The sequence below is a fragment of the Lasioglossum baleicum genome, chromosome 9, assembly GCF_051020765.1.
Source record: "Lasioglossum baleicum chromosome 9, iyLasBale1, whole genome shotgun sequence".
NCBI classification, from domain to species: Eukaryota; Metazoa; Arthropoda; class Insecta; order Hymenoptera; family Halictidae; genus Lasioglossum; species Lasioglossum baleicum.
Window position 1 is genome coordinate 3,340,792 of NC_134937.1, and position 20,251 is coordinate 3,361,042.

Sequence of the window (20,251 nt, forward strand, 5' to 3'; positions counted from 1 at the left end):
GGCCCGTGATGTCGCTGTCCTTCCTCGCTCCAGAAACTTTCACCGTCGATTAAACCACTAAATACAGTTGAAATTATATCGTGTTTGGTATCATTTTAATCAGAGAAACGCCAGGAATAAGCTAGTAAAAGTCCCATAAACAAATAATGAAAATTAAGACGTTTGAGAATTCGATTCACTCGGGTCAATGTCGTGGTGTTCACACCGATATACCCGACCCGAGATCAATCATCGCCGCCCTACGGCGCGGCGCGGCGCACAGTGGAACCTTTCGTCCAAATAGGAGGCAAAATCAAAGAACTTTCGATAGAAATGAGGTAGAGCGATGAAATTTTTTTTTAATTAAAGCTGGAACATTGCAGAATATGGGGATAATAGGGAGATTATGGTAAGAACGTTTTTTAACGTTGAGAAAATACGTTAAACTTGCACAATTTCAAGAAAATTGTGGTTTTTCGAATACCACGCGCGGAAAAATTTTTTTTGAACATGCTGTACTTCATTTCCCGTAGATATTTTCACGCTGATTTCAAATCTGGTCTCAAAATTTTGCTACGACCTCAGGATATTGCATAATCGATTTCTTGAAATTCTACATGTTTAACGAATTTTCTCAAGATTAAAAACCGTTCGTACAGTAACCTCCCTATTTTTTCCATATTCTGCAAAGTTTCAGCTTTAATTTTAAAAAAATTTCATCGCTCTACCTCATTTCTATCGAAAGTTATTTCTTTTTGAATCGAGTTAGGTCAAGTTTCCCCACTGTGCGGCGCGACGCAGCAGCGTTGGCCGGCAGTGGAGTGAGTAGGCACTGGACTTCGATCGCACAGGCGACCCAGGACTTCGATTGAAGAATTACTGTACATGGTTTCAAAAGAACTTTCACGTGATTATCGCAAATTTTTCGTAAAAAAAAATTAAAGAAAGCAATTTCTTACAATCTTTTTTGCAATTTTTTAAATGTTATGATACGTTTCCGAATTCGCTTTGAAATCCCCTTACAAATAGGCGTAAAAAAATTATAGGTGTATTTGCAAAAAAGTGAAGGTGACCTTGAAAAATCAAAAAAGAAAGAGTTGACGAACAATTTGCTATAATCACGTGAAAGCTCTCTTGAAACCATGCTCTACCTGATAAAAACACTTTCGATCGGACTGCTAATAACAGAGTAATCTCTAGTGATCACGATTCGTGATTCACCCTGTATATCACAGTTTGTGTTTGAAGGATATGAATAAGATTACATAGATTTATGCTATTGGAACAACTAAATTTTTTTTTTTTAATTGTTTATGTATGAAGGTCGAATTAACATCGAGGATCATTAGCGATCACTTTTGGTATACAATTATGAATGCAATGTTTTGTTAGCGCTGTAATAGTCAACGGTTAGTGTTTGTATGTACATTGTACATATAAGTATGGAGATAAACTAAATTCTTCTTGTAAGTAATTGTTTGTACTATGAAGCGATTCTCAACGTTTTTAACATTCAGATCCTCAGAACAGCCACGGATTGTCCAATATGTCAGGCCGAGGTCGGTTTATTTATTTGCAATGTCTTGCTACAATTCGTTAATACTCGCATTGAAACGAAAATCCGCGCAAAGTGGAAACACTCGGCGTCTTTTGTGTTCAAACATTCCGGGCAGACAGCAGTAATCGTATTAGCTTTAGTGCGTAATGCTGTAGAACTCTATATCCGCAAGCTGTTAAACGAACAGTAATTATAAGTGCTCTACAACTCTATTCTGTGGAAGGGTATCACGTTTTCCGCGTTTCGTATAAAACAAAGAACGCGAATAAATCCACTTGATTTTAAAATTGGCATTACTCGACCATGGTTGTTAAATCCCATACATCGCAGTACGCAAAAATTTATACTTTATCATGATTAAACCTCGGATTTGTATAATAAAATTATTTTTCCTCAATTTTTGTGAGATGAACGAAGAATTATGCCAAGATCTGATGGGCAATTACACTGTCCAACAAATTTCAACTTTTTAAAAGTATTTCGATTCTCACTATGTGATTCTTATAGAGTTTTCCGCGCTGATTCCAAATCTGGTTTTAATTTTTTTCCTATAAGTCCAGTTTTTGAGAAAATGGAGTTTAAAAAAAAGACATATTTTTCAACTTTAAACAAATATTGCGATGTTATTATAAAAGATATTGAATTGTTCTTTACAGCAAAAGACTCTGTAGACTTTCCCGAATACAGTGATATCCAATATTAATACATTATGATTGTTTAAACATGTTTAAACAATGATTAAAGACGGAGATGCACCACTTTTGCACCAATTTTTGCGGATATTTTCGAATTTATCTCAAAAAATAAGGGTCCAGCGAAAAATTGAACTATACCACGCGAAAGAGCAGACTTTTATCTTGAGAAACCCCCCTGTGAAGTTTGCATGGTCGACGTTTTCTTCGAACCAGAAAGCAAAATATCTTCGTCCGACATGAGTTGTCACCAGTGGCGCTCACCACCAGAACGGTCGTTCGCCGCTCCGTATCCCGTCGCTGCGCCGTATCCCGTCCTGAGCGCCACTGGCAGAAACTCATGTCGCGCGAAGATATTTTGCTTTCTGGTTCGAAGAAAACGTCGACCATGCAAACTTCACAGGGGGGTTTCTCAAGATAAAAGTCTGCTCTTTCGCGTGGTATAGTTCAATTTTTCGCTAGACCCTTATTTTTTGAGATAAATTCGAAAATATCTGCAAAAATTGGTGCAAAAGTGGTGCATCTCCGTCTTTAATCATTGTTTAAACATGTTTAAACAATCATAATGTATTAATATTGGATATCACTGTATTCGGGAAAGTCTACAGAATCTTTTGCTGTAAAGAACAATTCAATATCTTTTATAATAACATCGCAATATTTGTTTAAAGTTGAAAAATATGTCTTTTTTTTTAAACTCCATTTTCTCAAAAACTGGACGTATAGGGAAAAAATTAAAACCAGATTCGGAATCAGCGCGGAAAACTCTACAAGAATCGCATAGTGGGAATCGAAATACTTTTTGGCTGTTGGACAGTGTTATCTTTTAGAAATTAAAAATTCCAAATCTGGTATTAATCTTGTGAAAAATTTGATGACTTCTACTTTATAATAGGATCACGAAGGGTCGAGTTATTTGAAAAATATGAAAAATTTCGCATAAGCATAAAACTTAGGTGCATACGGAATGGCAGTATGAATGTGTTATAATCAGACAGCGGATTTTATGCATTTATGACAAAAATGAGAAGATGTAATTTAAAACAGTGAAAAGAATTAAAAAATACTGTTATATTATTTTCAACCTACCAAACGTATTAACGAAGTAAATAAATGTCTACATCACTCCAGTGTGTTGCAATTCAGGTATAAAATTTTTATGTTTTATAAATAAAGCTGACTAGTTATAATAATAGCACTAAAAATCTTCAACAATTAATTACAGCTTTATTGAAACTTTAATACAGTTTGATTTTATATTTCAGCAACTAAAAAAGAAGTTCATTAACTATAAAAATAAAGTTTACCCTGATTTTTGTTTACTTAAAAATTTGTCCATCAAAACATGAATGTACACATTATTATGCGGTCTAGTAATTACATACACGTCGATCAGGAAATTATATTTGTTCTATATTTCAGCACAGAGTAAATTGTACTTCGATCAACAGCTGTTGACGCAAGTGTCAATCAGCCGGAACAAGATTATGCAAATACATTTGATCTACGACTAGCAGTCTCCTCTAATTAAATAATGTCCTCTCGCAAAATCAATTTCGTTTAGTTCTCGGCGAGAGTACTAATCGTCATACTCTCAGGAGCATAGATCTAGCTGAAGGTAAGTGGGTTTCAATCTTGCCAGCGCCAGGAGAAAAGAGAAAAAAACGACGAAATGAGTCGCTAGTTAATGTAATGATCTGGGATTCGGATCTATTGCCCGCTGTAATCTCCTTCCCGGTCACGAGCGGCTCGATTATAAAGAGGCAGTAGGTACTTTACATTGGTTATGGGAATGAAAGGGAAAGCCAACCAACGGGAGATCCATCAGTTTCCTATAGTTACATAACAATTACAAATAATGAAGGAAAACCTATTCGTCCGCATGCTAACCGGACTGTTCAGACTACACTTTATTCGCACTTTCTTCGAGTCAAGCGATTCAGGGAAACGTTTATCAATGGCAATAAAATCCTTCATCGTCAAGAACGATTACGTGAACAGATTTCTGCGATGTCGTCGCTGGGACAGTGATGTAAAGCGTTATCATCGTGATATAAGCGCTGCATATTTATGACAAAATTGTGTAGCCGAAGTTAAACGTACAGTCCAGTCGGCAGGTCGAAAAAAAGGCGTCTACCTGGAAAATATTCCGAACTTAATGAAATTTTGACACGTCATTTAGGGGTACTCTGGGGTGTCGAATCTCAGTTTTCGACCTCGAGGAAAAAAAAAGTTTAAAAGAAACTAACCTCGCTATTATTTTTATATTATTTTTCTTGCTTTCCAGGAAGTTCAAATCGCATGGTTCAATATTAGAAATGTTATCGTCTTTTTAAGAGTGTCCTAATATTTTTGTGACCGATTGTACTTTGTTACTGAATGACTGTGAGTTAAAAATTTAAGAAAAGAGTACATCTTTAAACTGCCTTGCTGGTGTAGTAGGCATACGATTGTTTAAAATTTTCATTTTATTATTTATATGTGGTATCATGATGTATTGAAACGTCTGTACAGTACTGCAAACTAACTCTTCCTTGAGATTCAAATAACATAAACAAAACAAAAATGTGAAACAGCAAAAGCATTTATAAAATTCAATCATTCTCAACCGATCGAGATCATTAAGAAACGAAATCAATGAACCCCTTTAGATTAAATTGTTCCAGATTACATAGATTGAATTCAGATATCGTCGGTTCGGATAATCGAGATCCTACTAAATCGTCAATTACATCAACAAACATTGTCATGTTGGGTCTCATTTTAATCAGAAAAGCGTGACAAACACGTTGGTAAAGGTTTCATAAAACAATTTTGTCACTGTTACAAGAAACAATATAGGAAAGTTCAGTCACTGTCGAGCTTCTGGGTTCCGCAGTGGGTACACGCCGCGCTCTAGCTAGGAGAAAAATATTCCAGAAAAATCGCGCACATCTCTTTCACCTAAATCGAGACAGTATTTCCACGTTGGCCGGTGCACATGTCACTACGTGCTGCACGCTCCGCCAGCAAAAATTCCGTAAGAATCCGCGACAAGACAGCAGCAGCGTCCGGAATCGCGACGGTGAAATAAAATCCTCGCGGGATCAGGCTGTGCGGGATCCCCCGGCTCGACATTTCCGAAAAGCAGCGATCGACGAGCTCTCGGTTCGCCTCCGAGGAGAGGAGGAGAACGCTACGGGGATTTCCGCTTACGTGGACGCACTTAATTTGGCCTTTTTACTATCCGCTCGTCTTGTCCGCGGTAAAAGCCAGCGCGAGAATCAGGAGTGAACTTTTCAATCTCGCGGCGGATTCTTGGCTTCCAATCTGCTCCCAATATCACGGGGTATTCGTCGGGCTTTTGAGTTCCGGGGAGTGAATTCCAAAGCCCCTCGATTTCGGTGCGTCGAGTTTATCGAGCGGATAGAGGATCTCGTCCGTGTACGTCGCATATGTGCCTGACTCACGGCCAGAGATCCGTGTACGCGATTGTATAGGTGCACAATCCACAGGCGTGCTCGAGAGTCTTATCGGAAATTATTGACACACGAAAATTTCATGGCAAAACTTCGACTCGCCTGACCGACCGTCTCGCGCCCCGCCGCACCGTTGTAAATTCATTTATACTTCGTCGGAAGACCAAGGAGACCGGTCAAGAGGGACTCGAGTATCTATCCACGATAGTGGACCGTGACCGTAAACTGTCAGGACCCGGAATCCGCAGAATTGTTTCATATGTTTCCCTTCATTTCGGTTCGATGGTCCGACGAGCATGGAGACGGTAAATCTTCGTTTATCAGATCAAGATGTCATATTGACGGCTATATCTTCCATAATCCTACCACTGGCAGAAAGTATTCGATCGAAACCGCGGATATGATCGTTGAACTAATTATTAGGGTTATTACTAGACTGCGGATTTTATGCATTTATGACAAAAATGGACGCGTACAATTTAAAGAAGTGGACATGTTAAAAATATTTAAGGACATCAACGTATCAGTTTCAGCTTAATAGGATAATTAAAAGAAGAATACAATTTTTATTTGGCTCCTGTGTCCTGAAATCAATACAAACATTTTTTAGTTTGCATAAAGATCCGCAGTCTAGTTATTACATATTAACCCTCAGACGGCGGATCTTTATGTAAAATAAAAATCGCAACGAAATAGAAATTTATTTCCTTACTTAATATGTTTAATAGGTTGGAAATAATATAACAGTATGTATCTCTTTAAATGCATATTAGGTTGTCCCAAAAGTTCGTTTCATTTTTTATTAATGCTCACAATGCAAATTAAATCTAGTTTCTGAAGGAACAAAATTCCGCGGCTATGTGAAAGGAAACTTAGGAAGTGATGAAAGATTCACAAACAGATTATCTCGTTGTTTGTACATGTTTGCGTTATTTAACAACATTAGGACCATTCACCGCTTTATTTATCAATTTTTTAAATCATATTTTTGAAGTTACTTCTGGTAAACACGGACTCTGTCGGATGGTTAAACATGAAAAGTTTTTTCTAATCCTTTACTGTTTTATATTTCACCCAACCAATTTCTTCATAAATACATAAAGATCCGCAGTCTACTTACGACAAATGCGAACAAGTAAAAACAGCATCGAAATAAAAATTTTAATAGAATACTCTTATTTGTATATTATTTTTAATGAAACGCATATTAACTCCAAATTAAAAATAGTAATCAAACCAAGAGCTGATTTAATTGCAAGCTACATTATAATCTTGATGAAATGTTAATTAACTGCGCGATTGTACTGATATATATGATCAACATTTTCTAAAGAGTAATCACACACAAATTGTTGTCAATCCTAGAAACAGGTACCATTCAGAAACTGCTCTCTTTCTTCAATAATTGTAGTAATCCTTTGATTGCAGCTACTCATTTTGACTGCAAGCGCGTAAATCCGGTCTGTTCATTAGTACTTTTTAGCGAACCGTAATCCCAGAAATATATCTTCGAGTCACGAGATTTAAAATTGAATTTGACGATTCTGATTCCGACCTAATTTTTTAAAATGGCTGCCGTTAAGGATCTCATCCGTTGAACCCATGGAACGTGAAGCTCGACGCGGAGAGAAGGTGAACTCTGTAACTCTTATTGGCGGAAGAGACACGTGGTTCTAATTAACTTCGTGTCGTCTCCAGGGATTTAATCCCGTGGAAAACCGTTTCACCGACCGAGCGGTAGAAAATGTTAGGACTCTGCATCTTTCGTAATGTCGTCGTGGAGCCGCTCGTGAGCAAAATTGAAGGTGCCCGAAATGAAGTGTCCCCCAAAAATACGTGAACTCTCCTTGGCGGCGTTAAATTTTTTCACGATTCTCGTCGAAAATACCAGTTCCTTATCTACCATCGTATGGTTTATTCTTTATCTTCTTTATTCGCCTGATTTATACTTTCATTTTCATTCTATGGTCGGACTTTATAAAAGAGAAATTCATTGTAATCGTTAAAATACAATGCTTGTGTACCGACTACATAATGTGAGTTGAGATATTACAGTAACGTGAACTACACAATCATGTGAGCTGACACAGCTATTTTATTTTAAAGACTACGTGCATGTTTGAAAATATAATATTATTATAAAGATATTTTTTAATAGCGTGTATTGTTCTTTTTAACTTACTTATGTTCTTTTCCCTGTACTGTGGCAGCACATCGCCAATTAGACAGACGAGGACCAACCAGAATGAAAAACGACACCTTCCCATTTTGTTCTGTAAATATGAAAACAATAGAATTTAATTAATTGTAGTGATGAGCTGAACTATATTCAATGAGTACAGATAATACCGTAAATTGGACACCCTTAAAAGTCTCGTAACTTTTTTAAAATTGGATCATTGGACTTGAATTTTTTTAAGATGTTAGACTGACTAGTTCGCTAAAGAATGAGTGTGCAAAAATTTTTGTGTAGGTTGCAATTCGTAGGATTCGTACAAAATTTTAAAAGTGATGTTTTTTCAACTTTTCTTATCTGACCTCTAAACATAATTTAAAAACATGCGTTTTGTAGATTTCCAGATCTATGGTGAGGCGGCGATGATGTAGCAGAGCCCTGAGGCAGCTATATTTGCGGGAATGTACCGAAATAATCTGCTCTGGACAAAACGACTTCAAACTTGTCCTACGAGTACACTTGTCATACATTCGTTTTTCATAATCAAATCATATCAATTTCTTAAAATTCTGCGGAGCGCTCAAGGTGCCACATTTTCTCGAGAATCATACTTTGCTGGCCGGCAGTGGAGTGGGTAGGCACTGGACTGCGATTGCATAGGTGACCCAGGACACCGATTGAAGAATTACTGTAATTTGAATACTATCATGTGTTTTTTTTTTATAAATAATTACATATATTTTTGTGTTGCGTCGCGCAGTTGATAAAAAAATACATTCAACCATGTACAGTGGCGTGACATTTAAACTCCTTGAACTCCGAAGATGAAGGTCACATTTCGTTTGTAAGGAGAATGCAGGCTGTGTGAGAAATGCTAACGCCTGTAAATCTGTAGAAAGTGTGTTTCGTAACATAAAAAACATCGAGATGTTAAAATATAATTATATCAGATCGCAAATGTACATTTCAGCTACTTTTCGCAGATTAAAAATCCGTGTCCGTCCCGTCGTTCCATTAAAATGGTGAACATCGCGCGTAAAACATCCGCGAGTTTATCCGATCAAGACATGCACGTCGGGAAATGGTTACAATGGCGCGTTTACAGACCATAACAATAATTCACAATTATACTCATTCGTCATTAAAACAGAGAGAGTCGAGTGAAGTTATTGGAATAGTGCCGAGCATTTAGAATAAAGCAACCATTCAACAACAAGTGGACGTAAAAACCACTTCCGTAACTTCAGTCCTCATTCATCTCGTCCCTCCGGTTTCCTCTGTGCATTGTGTTGAAGCAGTTTTGAAAATTTTTCCGCGCGAATTCAGCCGTCATACTGCAAACAACTGCGGCGCCGCTCGGCGCCCGATCGACAGAGACGGACGGGAAATCAGAGAGACGAAACGCGCCGAAAAACTAAATGTAAATCAGGATCGATACGGCGTGAAGCGAAGTGTCAGGGAATGGTGAGGGGAGGAGGGGGCGAATCTTTTGAATGGGGAGCTATTTCATATCGTTTATCGCGGGATCGCTTTCGACAAGTGGAACAATGAAAACTCGCGCCGTCGTATTACGCGGGAACATTGTCGACAGAGGAAACAAAAGCTGTGGGCAATTTACACGTTGTATTTCGCGCGATGATCGGATCGTTGGTAACAGATGTTAGTATTAACACGGCGCGGCGCGGGCCGAATTGGGAAACGGTCAGCGATCATCGATGTCCTCCACAGTAATCGATCGCCATAATGCTTTCACGTCATTGACAACTGTCGAGAGCGGTTGGTGGTCCGGCACCGGGGCCTGTCAAAAGCGACCCGGTCTCGATGAGATCCTGCCCGCCAATTACTGATCTCGATTGGCCGCTCATTAATGCAGAACCTATACTGCCCTGCCGTGTCATCCTCTGTCACGTCTTATGCCAGACGACGCGACGCCTCGAGAAGTCCCGATGTGCCGAAGACACTTGGGACCGGGGTGCTAAGTGGCGTCTTACACGGAGGCTCGAACTTGGACCGTTTAAACTAATTAACGAGTTCCTCCGCCGCGACGGCCGATTAGACCGAACAGCGTGATTCCAACGTTTCGACCCTCATCAAAGTCGGCTGGCTAGTATTTAACGCGACCGAGTTGCCGTTCCGAACGTGTCGCGTCGATCATACCACGAACCCTGTCCTCATACTTTCCGACTGCTTGTGTGCAATGACAGGGTACGTCTACACTTACAAGGAACTCTATTCAATTTGTTGGGAATGGGGTGCCGATTAAACAAAGTCAGAGTTAATGTTTGAGAAAGACAAGACTTTATTCAACGGCTCGGAACGAAACGTCTTTCCTTGAAGAGGATCTGCAGCAGACTGAACTGCGAAAAAAGTCCACAGCAATGCAAGCCCAATACCAAACTATAGAACAAGGAAACAGGGTCCTTGTCTACACGCTACAGCGTGCTTTCTAATTTTTACTGTTTAGCCTGGTGCGTCAGGGTTTTTCCAAGTAAGACCCTCTTAAGACACATCTGGCTGGCAGCCTTTATACTAGAGATCACGAGTCTGAACGTGTATTGAAAATTCACGTGTACACGTGTTTGAGTTCGTGTAAAGTTTACTACACGTGTACACGTGTACACGTGTATTTAGGTGCACGTGTACAGGTGTATTTAGCTACACGTGTACACGTGTATTGAAATACACGAATACACGTATCGAAATGTATAATTTCACATGTATTAACCCATCTTTCTATTATATAAAATAGTTCTCTAGTTCTGTCACGCAAAAACTCCGACCGGCGAAGCATTCTGACGGGAACCCTAAATTGACCGACGTGACAATGTGTATTTTTCAGAGAGAGAGAGAGAAAGAGAGAGAGAGTGTGTGTGTGTACGAGAGAAATAGAGCGCGATATTGTATAGCGATAGAGAGAGCAAGAGGGTAAGAGAGAGGCGCCGCGGGGGTTGGTGAGCGGAGCGAACAGGGGGCAGAGTCCCCTAGTATCCCATATTTTATTTCGTCATTAATATCAGAATATTTAGATATGTAAATTGTTCATGAGTTCTTATTTACTGAGTTGCAGGTGAAAATAAGAAGCATTATGGTTTTGGTTAATAAAGTTTAATTTATTAATCTTTTGTTCTGAGATAAGAAACCTAAAGCATTAACATTTTGAGGAAGTAAACGGTTTCGTTTTTTTGTTACAATATTTCCAGCACATGAAAAACACCGTTCCGACATCGCCGAAGTTGCTGGAATTGTTAAATATTTTTTGGCAAATTCCGAAATTGCTGGATATTTGTTTGCCCTAGCCTTCCACCATTCAAATGGATTTAAATTTTAATTTAATGTGCTGGAAATATTGTAACAAAAAAACGAAACCGTTTACTTCCACAAAATGTTAATACTTTAGTTTTCTTATCTCAGAACAAAGGATTAATAAAGTAAACTTTATTAACCAAAACCATAATGCTTCTTATTTTCACCTGCAACTCAGTAAATAAGTCTCATGAACAATTTACATATCTAAATATTCTGATTATTTCTGATATTAATGACAAAATAAAATATGGGATACTAGGGGGCTCTACCCCCTGTTCGCTTCGCTCACCAACCCCCGACGCCTTTCTCTTACCCTCTTGCTCTCTCCATCGCTATACAATATCTCGCTCTATTTCTCTCGTACACTCTCTCTCTCTCTCTCTCTCTCTCTCTCTCTCTCTCTCTCTCTCTGAAAAATACACACTGTCACTTCGCTCAATTTACGGTTCCCGTCAGAAAGCTTCGCCGGTCGGAGTTTTTGCGTGACAAAACTACAGAACTATTTTATACAGGGTGTCCCAAAATTCGTGAAAATCCCGAAAGGGGGTGGTTCCTGAGACCATTTCAAGCGACATTTTCCTTTGCAAAAATGTTATGCGCGGCTTTGTTTAGGAGTTATTAACGAAAAACACGGACCAATCAGAGCGCGACCTAGACGCGAGTTACCACAGTCGGCCAATAGACAGTTGGCGCGCCGTGCAGACTGTGGCAACTCGCGTCTAGATCGCGCTCTGATTGGTCCGTGTTTTTCGTTAATAACTCCTAAACAAAGCCGCGGATAACATTTTTGCAAAGGAAAATGTCGCTTGAAATGGTCTCAGGAACCACCCCCTTTCGGGATTTTCACGAATTTTGGGACACCCTGTATAATAGAAAGATGGGTTAATGCATGTGAAATTATACATTTCGATACGTGTATTCGTGTCTTTCAATACACGTGTACACGTGTATCTAAATACACGTGTAGTAAATTTTACACGAACTTCAACACGAACATCCGAACTACACGTGTACACGTGAAATCGAGATCTCTACTTTATACTGCCTTCGGTTATTTTAAGGTATTGTGAAAGTAGAGGCGATTTTGAAACTGTCGGTAAATCCAACACAATTGATGATGAAGTGCGACAAAAGAATATCACATATCTTTAACACTAACCGTAACTGGTACAAAATGTATATTGGATATAGATTGTTTTACGAAAATTACAAGACTGAATTTATTTAGATTTTTCACAATTTTTATAATAATAAATTTATTGAATAATTGGCTGCTCTTTACTTTACTCGACTCTACATTTGTGCTTTTCTCATGTAATTCAGTAGATTTGTACCCGGAGCGGCTGCAGATCGAAGTTTCAATCCTGTAGGATCAACGGTTCAGGAGTTATGCTTGCTTAGAAAACGAATTTTCTCAACGTTAAAAAACGTTTGTACCATAATCTCCCTATTTTTCCCATATTCTGTCAAGTTTTAGCTTTAATTTAAAAAAAATTTCATCGCTCTACCTCATTTCTATCGAAAGTTCTTTGATTTTGAACCAAATTTTCCACTGTGGGCCGGCATGGCGTGGCGCGTTAATTTCTGCGAAGCACTAACTTCAAACACAGCTACCATAGGTAAAAAATTGTCGCAGCGAGTTCATGGGGTACTCAATCGAATCGGCAGAATCTCTGCTTCAATCTGACGTTCGGATCATGGTGTTACGATCATTTCTCGTCGAGATATAGCGAGTTAAAAGAAAAATGGAAATTGTGCATTTTTTAAGCATATTTTCAGAAACACCTGGTATATCGAAATGTTAATGAAATTGAAAAAACAAAACGAATGCCTCGAAGAGAAAGAAACGCTCTTTCTACTGCTTTTTTCAACAAGATTCTACGATAATTTTTTCGCTTTCTGGAGCCAGTTAAAGTTAAAAAGCCCATATTTACTTCAATGTTGAATAACTCGAATAAAAAAAATCGCACAATATTCAACAACCACACAATTTACACAGGAAAGATAGCCCTTCCAAATGATATTAACGCGATTTATCAAAAAAATTTGTTGCTCCCCGTGTGATGTTCCAAAGTTGCCCAAAATTTTTGTTAACCGTCAATGTTGTCTTCATCTCGCTATAACTTTGTAAAAAACCAACATAGCAACAATTTGAAACAGAGCATCTGAAACTAGAGGTTTCAGGCTTTTAAACCATTGTGTGACGATATCGATACGGCAATTTTTGACGGAGTTATGATCACGTAAAGTGAGAGCAATTTTTCGGGTTCGCACAAGTGATCCCATAATTCTTTTGAGTAGAATGAGTCGATCATGAACAGACGCGTCAGACGATTCCTATACAATAGCACGCGTGTTCGCCGAATTTTCAAACTTCTCTCGGAACGGAGGAGACAAACGAAAAAAATTTGTTCTATATTTACGTGAAATAAAATAATTTATGAAACTTTAAAGTCGTTTTCTGAGAGAACGGTTGACAAGAGACACATGGTTCCTTTGAGACTTTTGATCGTTGAGATTAGTACTATACGATGAAATAAAAAACAATTTTGACCGTGGGATTTAATGTTTTGAAACAACCTGTACAATCTGGAAGTACAGGTGGTAACGCTGAATCTCGTTTCGGAGTCGGTTCTATTTAGTGAGGCCGGGCCTAGTCACCCTTTCGAATCGAGCACCCTTGTAGATTCCGCGAGTACGGTATAAATCTATTTTGACATAATCATTCAACCGCTCTGCATTCCCCGCATCGCCAGTGCGTCATCCAACGGACAGTTATACATAGGTAACTACGCCATATTATTCATATTCACTCAATCCCGCCCGCGACAATAACAATTTTAACAGAACCAGCTTCCTGTAATATGCAATTTAGCTCAAGGTAATTTTGTGTAACAGTTGATTCCAACCCACCATTCAGATACAGCAATTCATATTTAATCGTTCCCGCACGAAACAATCTTACCGCTCGGGTTGTATCAATTCAATCTATAATATTAAAGCTACGAGGCCGTTAAACAATAGAAAACCTTATTGTTCTATAAAATATAGACCGCTCGCCGGCCACGCGCGCTCGGCCTAGGCTCGTAACAATAACATCAGAAAGATGAATATTGGGAATGACGTTCAACACGCTGAAATTGCAATCATGCCCGCAATTGCTGATGTATTGGAACATATTAATGTACGATAATATTGAGTATTGATAATATTAAGTATAGAACGTGCTATTTTATTTTCACGTTGCACTTGAAATTTGTTTCTATACAATGCTTCAGGATACGTTTAGAAATTCATTAAGGCCCAACGATGATTGACGCAACCCTTACAATTCTTCTTCGATGAAATGACATTATTGAATTCTGTTGTTTCTTTTTTCATCTGGATTATACATAGAGTATATTGAAACTTGCTGAAATTGAAGCATTTACTTATGCATATCACTGTGATAAATCACTTTTATCTTAAATCAAGGATTCTTTTTTTTTGTACTGTCCACTGAAAGAGTGTAAACTAGCGGGACGGGAACGGGGCTAGAGCAATCCATTGGCGTAGTCCAAGAGTTACCTAACTGTCAAGTTGATTTCATTTTTTAATTACTTCTGTAAAATGTGCAAGGTTTACCAGTGCCTAATAGACTTACAGAATAAATAAAACGTAAAAATTGTAAGGTTAACTTAGTTCTTCACGGAAAAGACGTAGAAAAAATCGGTTTTTATTTTTTTTGACCACGGTGCACGAAACCATAAAATCTGAGAAAATTCATGAACAATAACTATAACAATATATCGGTACTGTAAAAATATAAATGTTGCCACTGTAGAACTTCCGTGTGAAATCTGCATTTTTTCGATTTTTTTGAGGTTTTTGATTTTTTACCAGCAGGATTTTCAATTTGAAAATCTGAAGCCAATTGCAGAATATGTATTTGGGTCCTTGACATGTGTCAAATTTTTCTCAGAATTTCTAAACATCATTAACTAGGAAAAATAGGCCAAAAACTGGTTTTTCTATTTTACCCCATAACTACCCTCCCGATCGAAATACAGGGTTGAAATTTTACTCGGTACATTTTGTTGATGCCCTATCGAATGACCCATTGTCGATACAATTCGTTTCAAGGGTACTTTTGACCATCTTATCCGACTATATCGAGTTCTTTTGGATAAGATATAATGAGTAAATAAGTATTTATTTGTGACTACCACCATTTAGTCTCTGTCTATCTGAGAAAAGTTATAGGCTCCCTGAATATCATGTGTTCCACGCTTTTATATAACAGCGTATATAAATTTAATTTGACTAGTTTCTCGTAAACTACGGAATCGTGAACGTCACATATGTATGGCTGTTGATACGAACGTTATAATGAATGTTATAATTATTTATAATTGCCAGAGTGTAAACATTATAAATTCAGAAAAGTCTGAAACCCAGTAATGCAAGCAGCATTTGGTCTTTCGCGAGCAAGATAGTGTTTATAACTGCAGTTAAGGATACATGCTTCTAGATGAAATTTACGGCGTGGACGTGACGCCGCTATTTTTCAGATTATGATTTCAACACACGTTTTGCCATTATATCGTTATTTCGCTTTGTTCGTTATTTCTATTCATTACCAGCAAATTGACGTATCATAAACTCGTGCGAATTCGTGCACGACTGCAGGAGGCTGGTGGCGTCTTGGGGTTTATCTCTTAAGGAGGTAATCTCGTTTTTTCAGGATTGCAAGATGGAGTATTTCGGTAGTCAAAAGCGCTACATAAAGGATCAATCTATTAAAAATACATTCATATTTAGACTGCGGATCTTTATGCAAAATAAAAAATATTTGATTGCAGGACACAGGAGCCAAATAAAAATTGTATTCCTGTTTCAATTATTCTATTAAGCTAAAACGAACACATTGATGTACTTAAATATTTTAAACATGTCCACTGCTTTAAATTGTACGTACCCATTTTTGTCATAAATGCATAAAATCCGCTGTCTATTCATATTAAATCAAAATGCATTTATATACCTAATATAGCTAAAATATTACAATAAATAATACATATACTGAATATTCTGATTCTAGTTCAGTTAAAAGTTTGCGCTATTTGTATATGGATTGAAAAATGCTAAAAACTGGATTATATATTTGAAGTGCACCTGCTAATACATATAAAACCACCATTAAAATCCGTTTACTGATATTTCAAATTGGTATGTGACACGTTCAATTTTACTTTGAATTTTATGATGTTGTCTTTCGAACGCTGTATCTCATCACTGAATCATTTGAAATGAATAATACTGTGGATTTGGGAGATTTAAAGGGTTGTCAATTTGTAGGGATAAAATTGTTTTAATACATTCCCATTGAAAAATTGACTTTTGGCCACGAGAAGCGGGCTCCTGTCCCACTGTGCGGTGTCACGCGACCAATCCGGTACTGGCAAAGAGAGGGTAACTTTTTTCCTCTCGATTCGAGTCAATTTCCCTTGATCTGACGACTCTGAGTAGATCAAGTCAATTAGATCAAAGAATTTTGATTACTATCGTTTTAAAATGACTTTAAAAAGAACCAAGTGTTTCTGTAGCCCCTGTATCTTGCAATGAATGCACACAATTTTTATTTCGCATAAAAATCTGCAGTCTCGCGATCAATTATATGAGACGTTGTAACTTCACGCGGCAAATTGTACGACACTGGTAACAATTTCCGTGGCGTCTCTCGAGCACCGTTCGCGAGAATTTCCGCGAACGAATGGCAACTTTGCCAACCATTGGATCACAGGGGTGCAGCATTGCCGGTCGGAATATCGTTAATTTCGCGGATAAAGAGCCGCTGCGCCCGAGCACGAAACTTTCCTCTTGCGCTTTGGCTCCGGATCATATTCGCGGAAAACCCCGGCACGAAGGTCTTGAATGCTGCGTAAGAGCGACACGGCGGCGGCGGCGAACGAAACGTTTTACCCTCTCGTCCCGTGGCCTCGTCGTACTTCGAAATCCTCAAAGAAATATTTCATAATATTCCGGGGCTCGACCTATTCCACCTACGACTACTCGGATATATCCTGCTACCCTTTCAGCTGGCATCAGAGAGCTGAACCACGCCCCGGTCCTTTACCTGGATTCTTCGTTCGTACGCGATCATCCGGCGTATTTATGCCCACAAACGCCGGATTCCTTTGTGAATAACCAGCCGCTGCCATAAACTCTTGCCTTTGTCTGGCTACGCGCTTCACTACTTAAATATTTGTGGTCACTCGGGCTACTTTCGGTATAAATACTAACCTCGTTGAAGGATCATCTTGACTGTTTTTTTTTCGTTTTCGTCGGGAAAATTAATCAAAGGAATTGTATTAGATGTACGAATTAATTCTTGGACCCTTATTCGGGAATTTATTGATTATCTTAAAACGACTGGAATTCGTTCTGCTGCCCCTGGTAAAAATTATTCGATCAAACAAATTAAGTATCCATCGTTGCAATTATTCATATTAACAATGTGGAAAATATTCCATCAACAATGAAGGCAAGTGCAATAAAACTTGTCATACATAAAGAAAACATTAATCTAAAAATAAATATGTTTGTTTTCCATAATGTACAGAATGAGCACATTAGACACCAATTTAAGGGGGGATTTAATCATCCCCAAACGTTCAGAACATTTTTATAGCAATGTCGATTGCTATCTTCTTTATCAGAAATAATAAAAAATGTTCTATTGCTTTGCTATGGTTTTTCAATGTTTTTATAGTTTCCACATAGAGAGAGACAGTTTTTTATATATTTTATATTTGGCAAGAAGAAAAAATTTCCATCAACTGGATGGTTTTAAGGTTCTCTAGTATACAGGGTGGGGCAATAACTACTAGCACCTCGGATATCTTCGAAACTATAAGTTTCACAGAAAAATTTGCTAAAATAAAATTTCACAGTAGGAAGGGGGCTATCCGGTGGCGATAATAGTTTTTTTGCAGGTGGAGATACTTCGGACATTTGATGGTCATCTTCATTTTTTTTTAATGGAATGAGGTATTTTGTAATACATGTTTTAATACTGCAAAGAGATTTTATGTTAGGTACCAATTTAGTTAGTTTCAGTCTCAAGTCTCCACGTTGTGTTATATCGAGCCAATTTCGTTTTTTTCGCAGCAAATTACACTGTCCAACAAATTTCAACTTTTTTCATGATTTCAATATACTGTTGGGTCCTTCTTATAGAGTTTTTTGCGCTGATTCCGAATCTGTCCTTAATTTTTCTCCTATACGCACAGTTTTTGAGGAACATGGCTTTGAAAAAAAACATATTTTTCAACTTTAAACAAATATTGCGATGTTATTATAAAAGATATTGAATTGTTCTTTACAGCAAAAGATTCTGTAGACTTTCCCGAATACAATGATATCCAATATTAATACATAATGATTGTTTAAACATGTTTAAACAATGATTAAAGACGGAGAGACGCCACTTTTGCACCAATTTTTGAAGATATTTTTCAATTTATCTCAAAAAATTAGGGTCCAGCGGAAAATCGAACTATACCACGCGATAGAGCAGACTTTCATCTTGAAAAACCTCCGCTTGAAGTTTGCGACATCGACGTTTTTTTCGAACCAGAAAGCAAAATATCTTCGCCCGACATGACTTGTCACCAGTGGCGCTCACTACCAGAATGGTCGTTCGCCGCTCCGTATCCCGTCCCGAGCGTCACTGGCGGACACTCATGTCGGGCGAAGATATTTTGCTTTCTAGTTCGAAAAAAACATCGATGTCGCAAACTTCAAGCGGGGTTTTTTCAAGATGAAAGTCTGCTCTATCGCGTGGTATAGTTCGATTTTCCGCTGGACCCTTATTTTTTGAGATAAATTGAAAAATATCCTCAAAAATTGGTGCAAAAGTGGCGTCTCTCCGTCTTTAATCATTGTTTAAACATGTTTAAACAATCATAATGTATTAATATTGGATATCACTGTATTCGGGAAAGTCTACAGAATCTTTTGCTGTAAAGAACAATTCAATATCTTTTATAATAACATCACAATATTTGTTTAAAGTTGAGAAATATGTTTTTTTTTCAAAGCCATGTTTTTCAAGAACTGTGCGTATAGGAGAAAAATTAAAGACAGATTCGGAATCAGCGCAAAAAACTCTATAAGAAGGACCCAACAGTATATTGAAAACAAATTTGGTGTTGGACAGTGTTATTTATGGCACGAATCCACATTCAGCTAAATACGAAGATGAAAACGGTAACAATAGTTTGAACAGAAATTACCTATACTGGACGTTTACCCTACAGCTCGAGTCGCAACTGAGAGTCGCCATATTGGGGCCTTGGGCAAAGTAGAATTTCGGGGCCCCCAATCCCAACTAAATAACTTTATGATAAAAACGTAGAATTTGGATCTTGGATCTTGGTTTGTGTTCGGGGCCCCCTTTTGCTTGGGGCCTCGCGCATTTGCCCAAGTTGCCCAGAGTGTAACGCGTTATTGCGGTTAACTTAAACTCTGGATAATCAAATAATAATCAAATTGCCCCCCTGTGGGGCATCGGCCCCACGATGGGTAACAGTGTTTTAGATAGAACGTTTGTAATTCTGGGTCAAAAAGGATCAAGATCCACCACTCGAGGGCTATGGGATTGAGTTACCTGGAGTGTGTAAAATTCGTAGCATTTTTTGGAATATTTCAATTTGTCATTAGGATATAGAACGCGCGCGCGAAATTACAGGAAAATTTAGAATATAGCATTTGATATGCAAGCTTTCAAGTATTTTCCCGTTTTCTTCTTTATCTGACTTGTAGCGGCAATTATGGTCCAACAGCATGAGAGGAAGCAAAAAACTAAACATTTTTAGTTTCTGCTTAGCTGCTTTAGTATTCGGCGTTTAGTACTCTGCGTTTTTGTTGAAAAAGTCTATCCAGTGTATTTTAACACGTTGACTGCTGCGGTAGTCATCAATAACTGTCTATACCAAACCACTTGAAAACGCATACCGTCCAGTGACAGTCTTTAAATAAACATTTGTTAGAAGTAGCAGGATAACAGATGATAACAGTCATGTGTTAAATGAACAAACTT

At 38.0% G+C, this 20,251-nt stretch overlaps 1 protein-coding gene across 2 annotated transcripts in view; it reads right to left on the minus strand.

Annotated features, from left to right (window-relative positions):
- The window catches only part of LOC143212121 (uncharacterized), a 278,017-nt gene that overhangs the window by 159,539 nt on the left and 98,227 nt on the right, over positions 1-20,251 (minus strand). For both annotated transcript variants that reach the window (XM_076430534.1, XM_076430533.1), the window contains exon 3: positions 7,870-7,960. In XM_076430534.1, coding sequence (XP_076286649.1) covers positions 7,870-7,954 — 85 coding nt within the window. In that variant the 5' untranslated portion in view covers positions 7,955-7,960. The remainder of the gene's footprint in view (positions 1-7,869; positions 7,961-20,251) is intronic.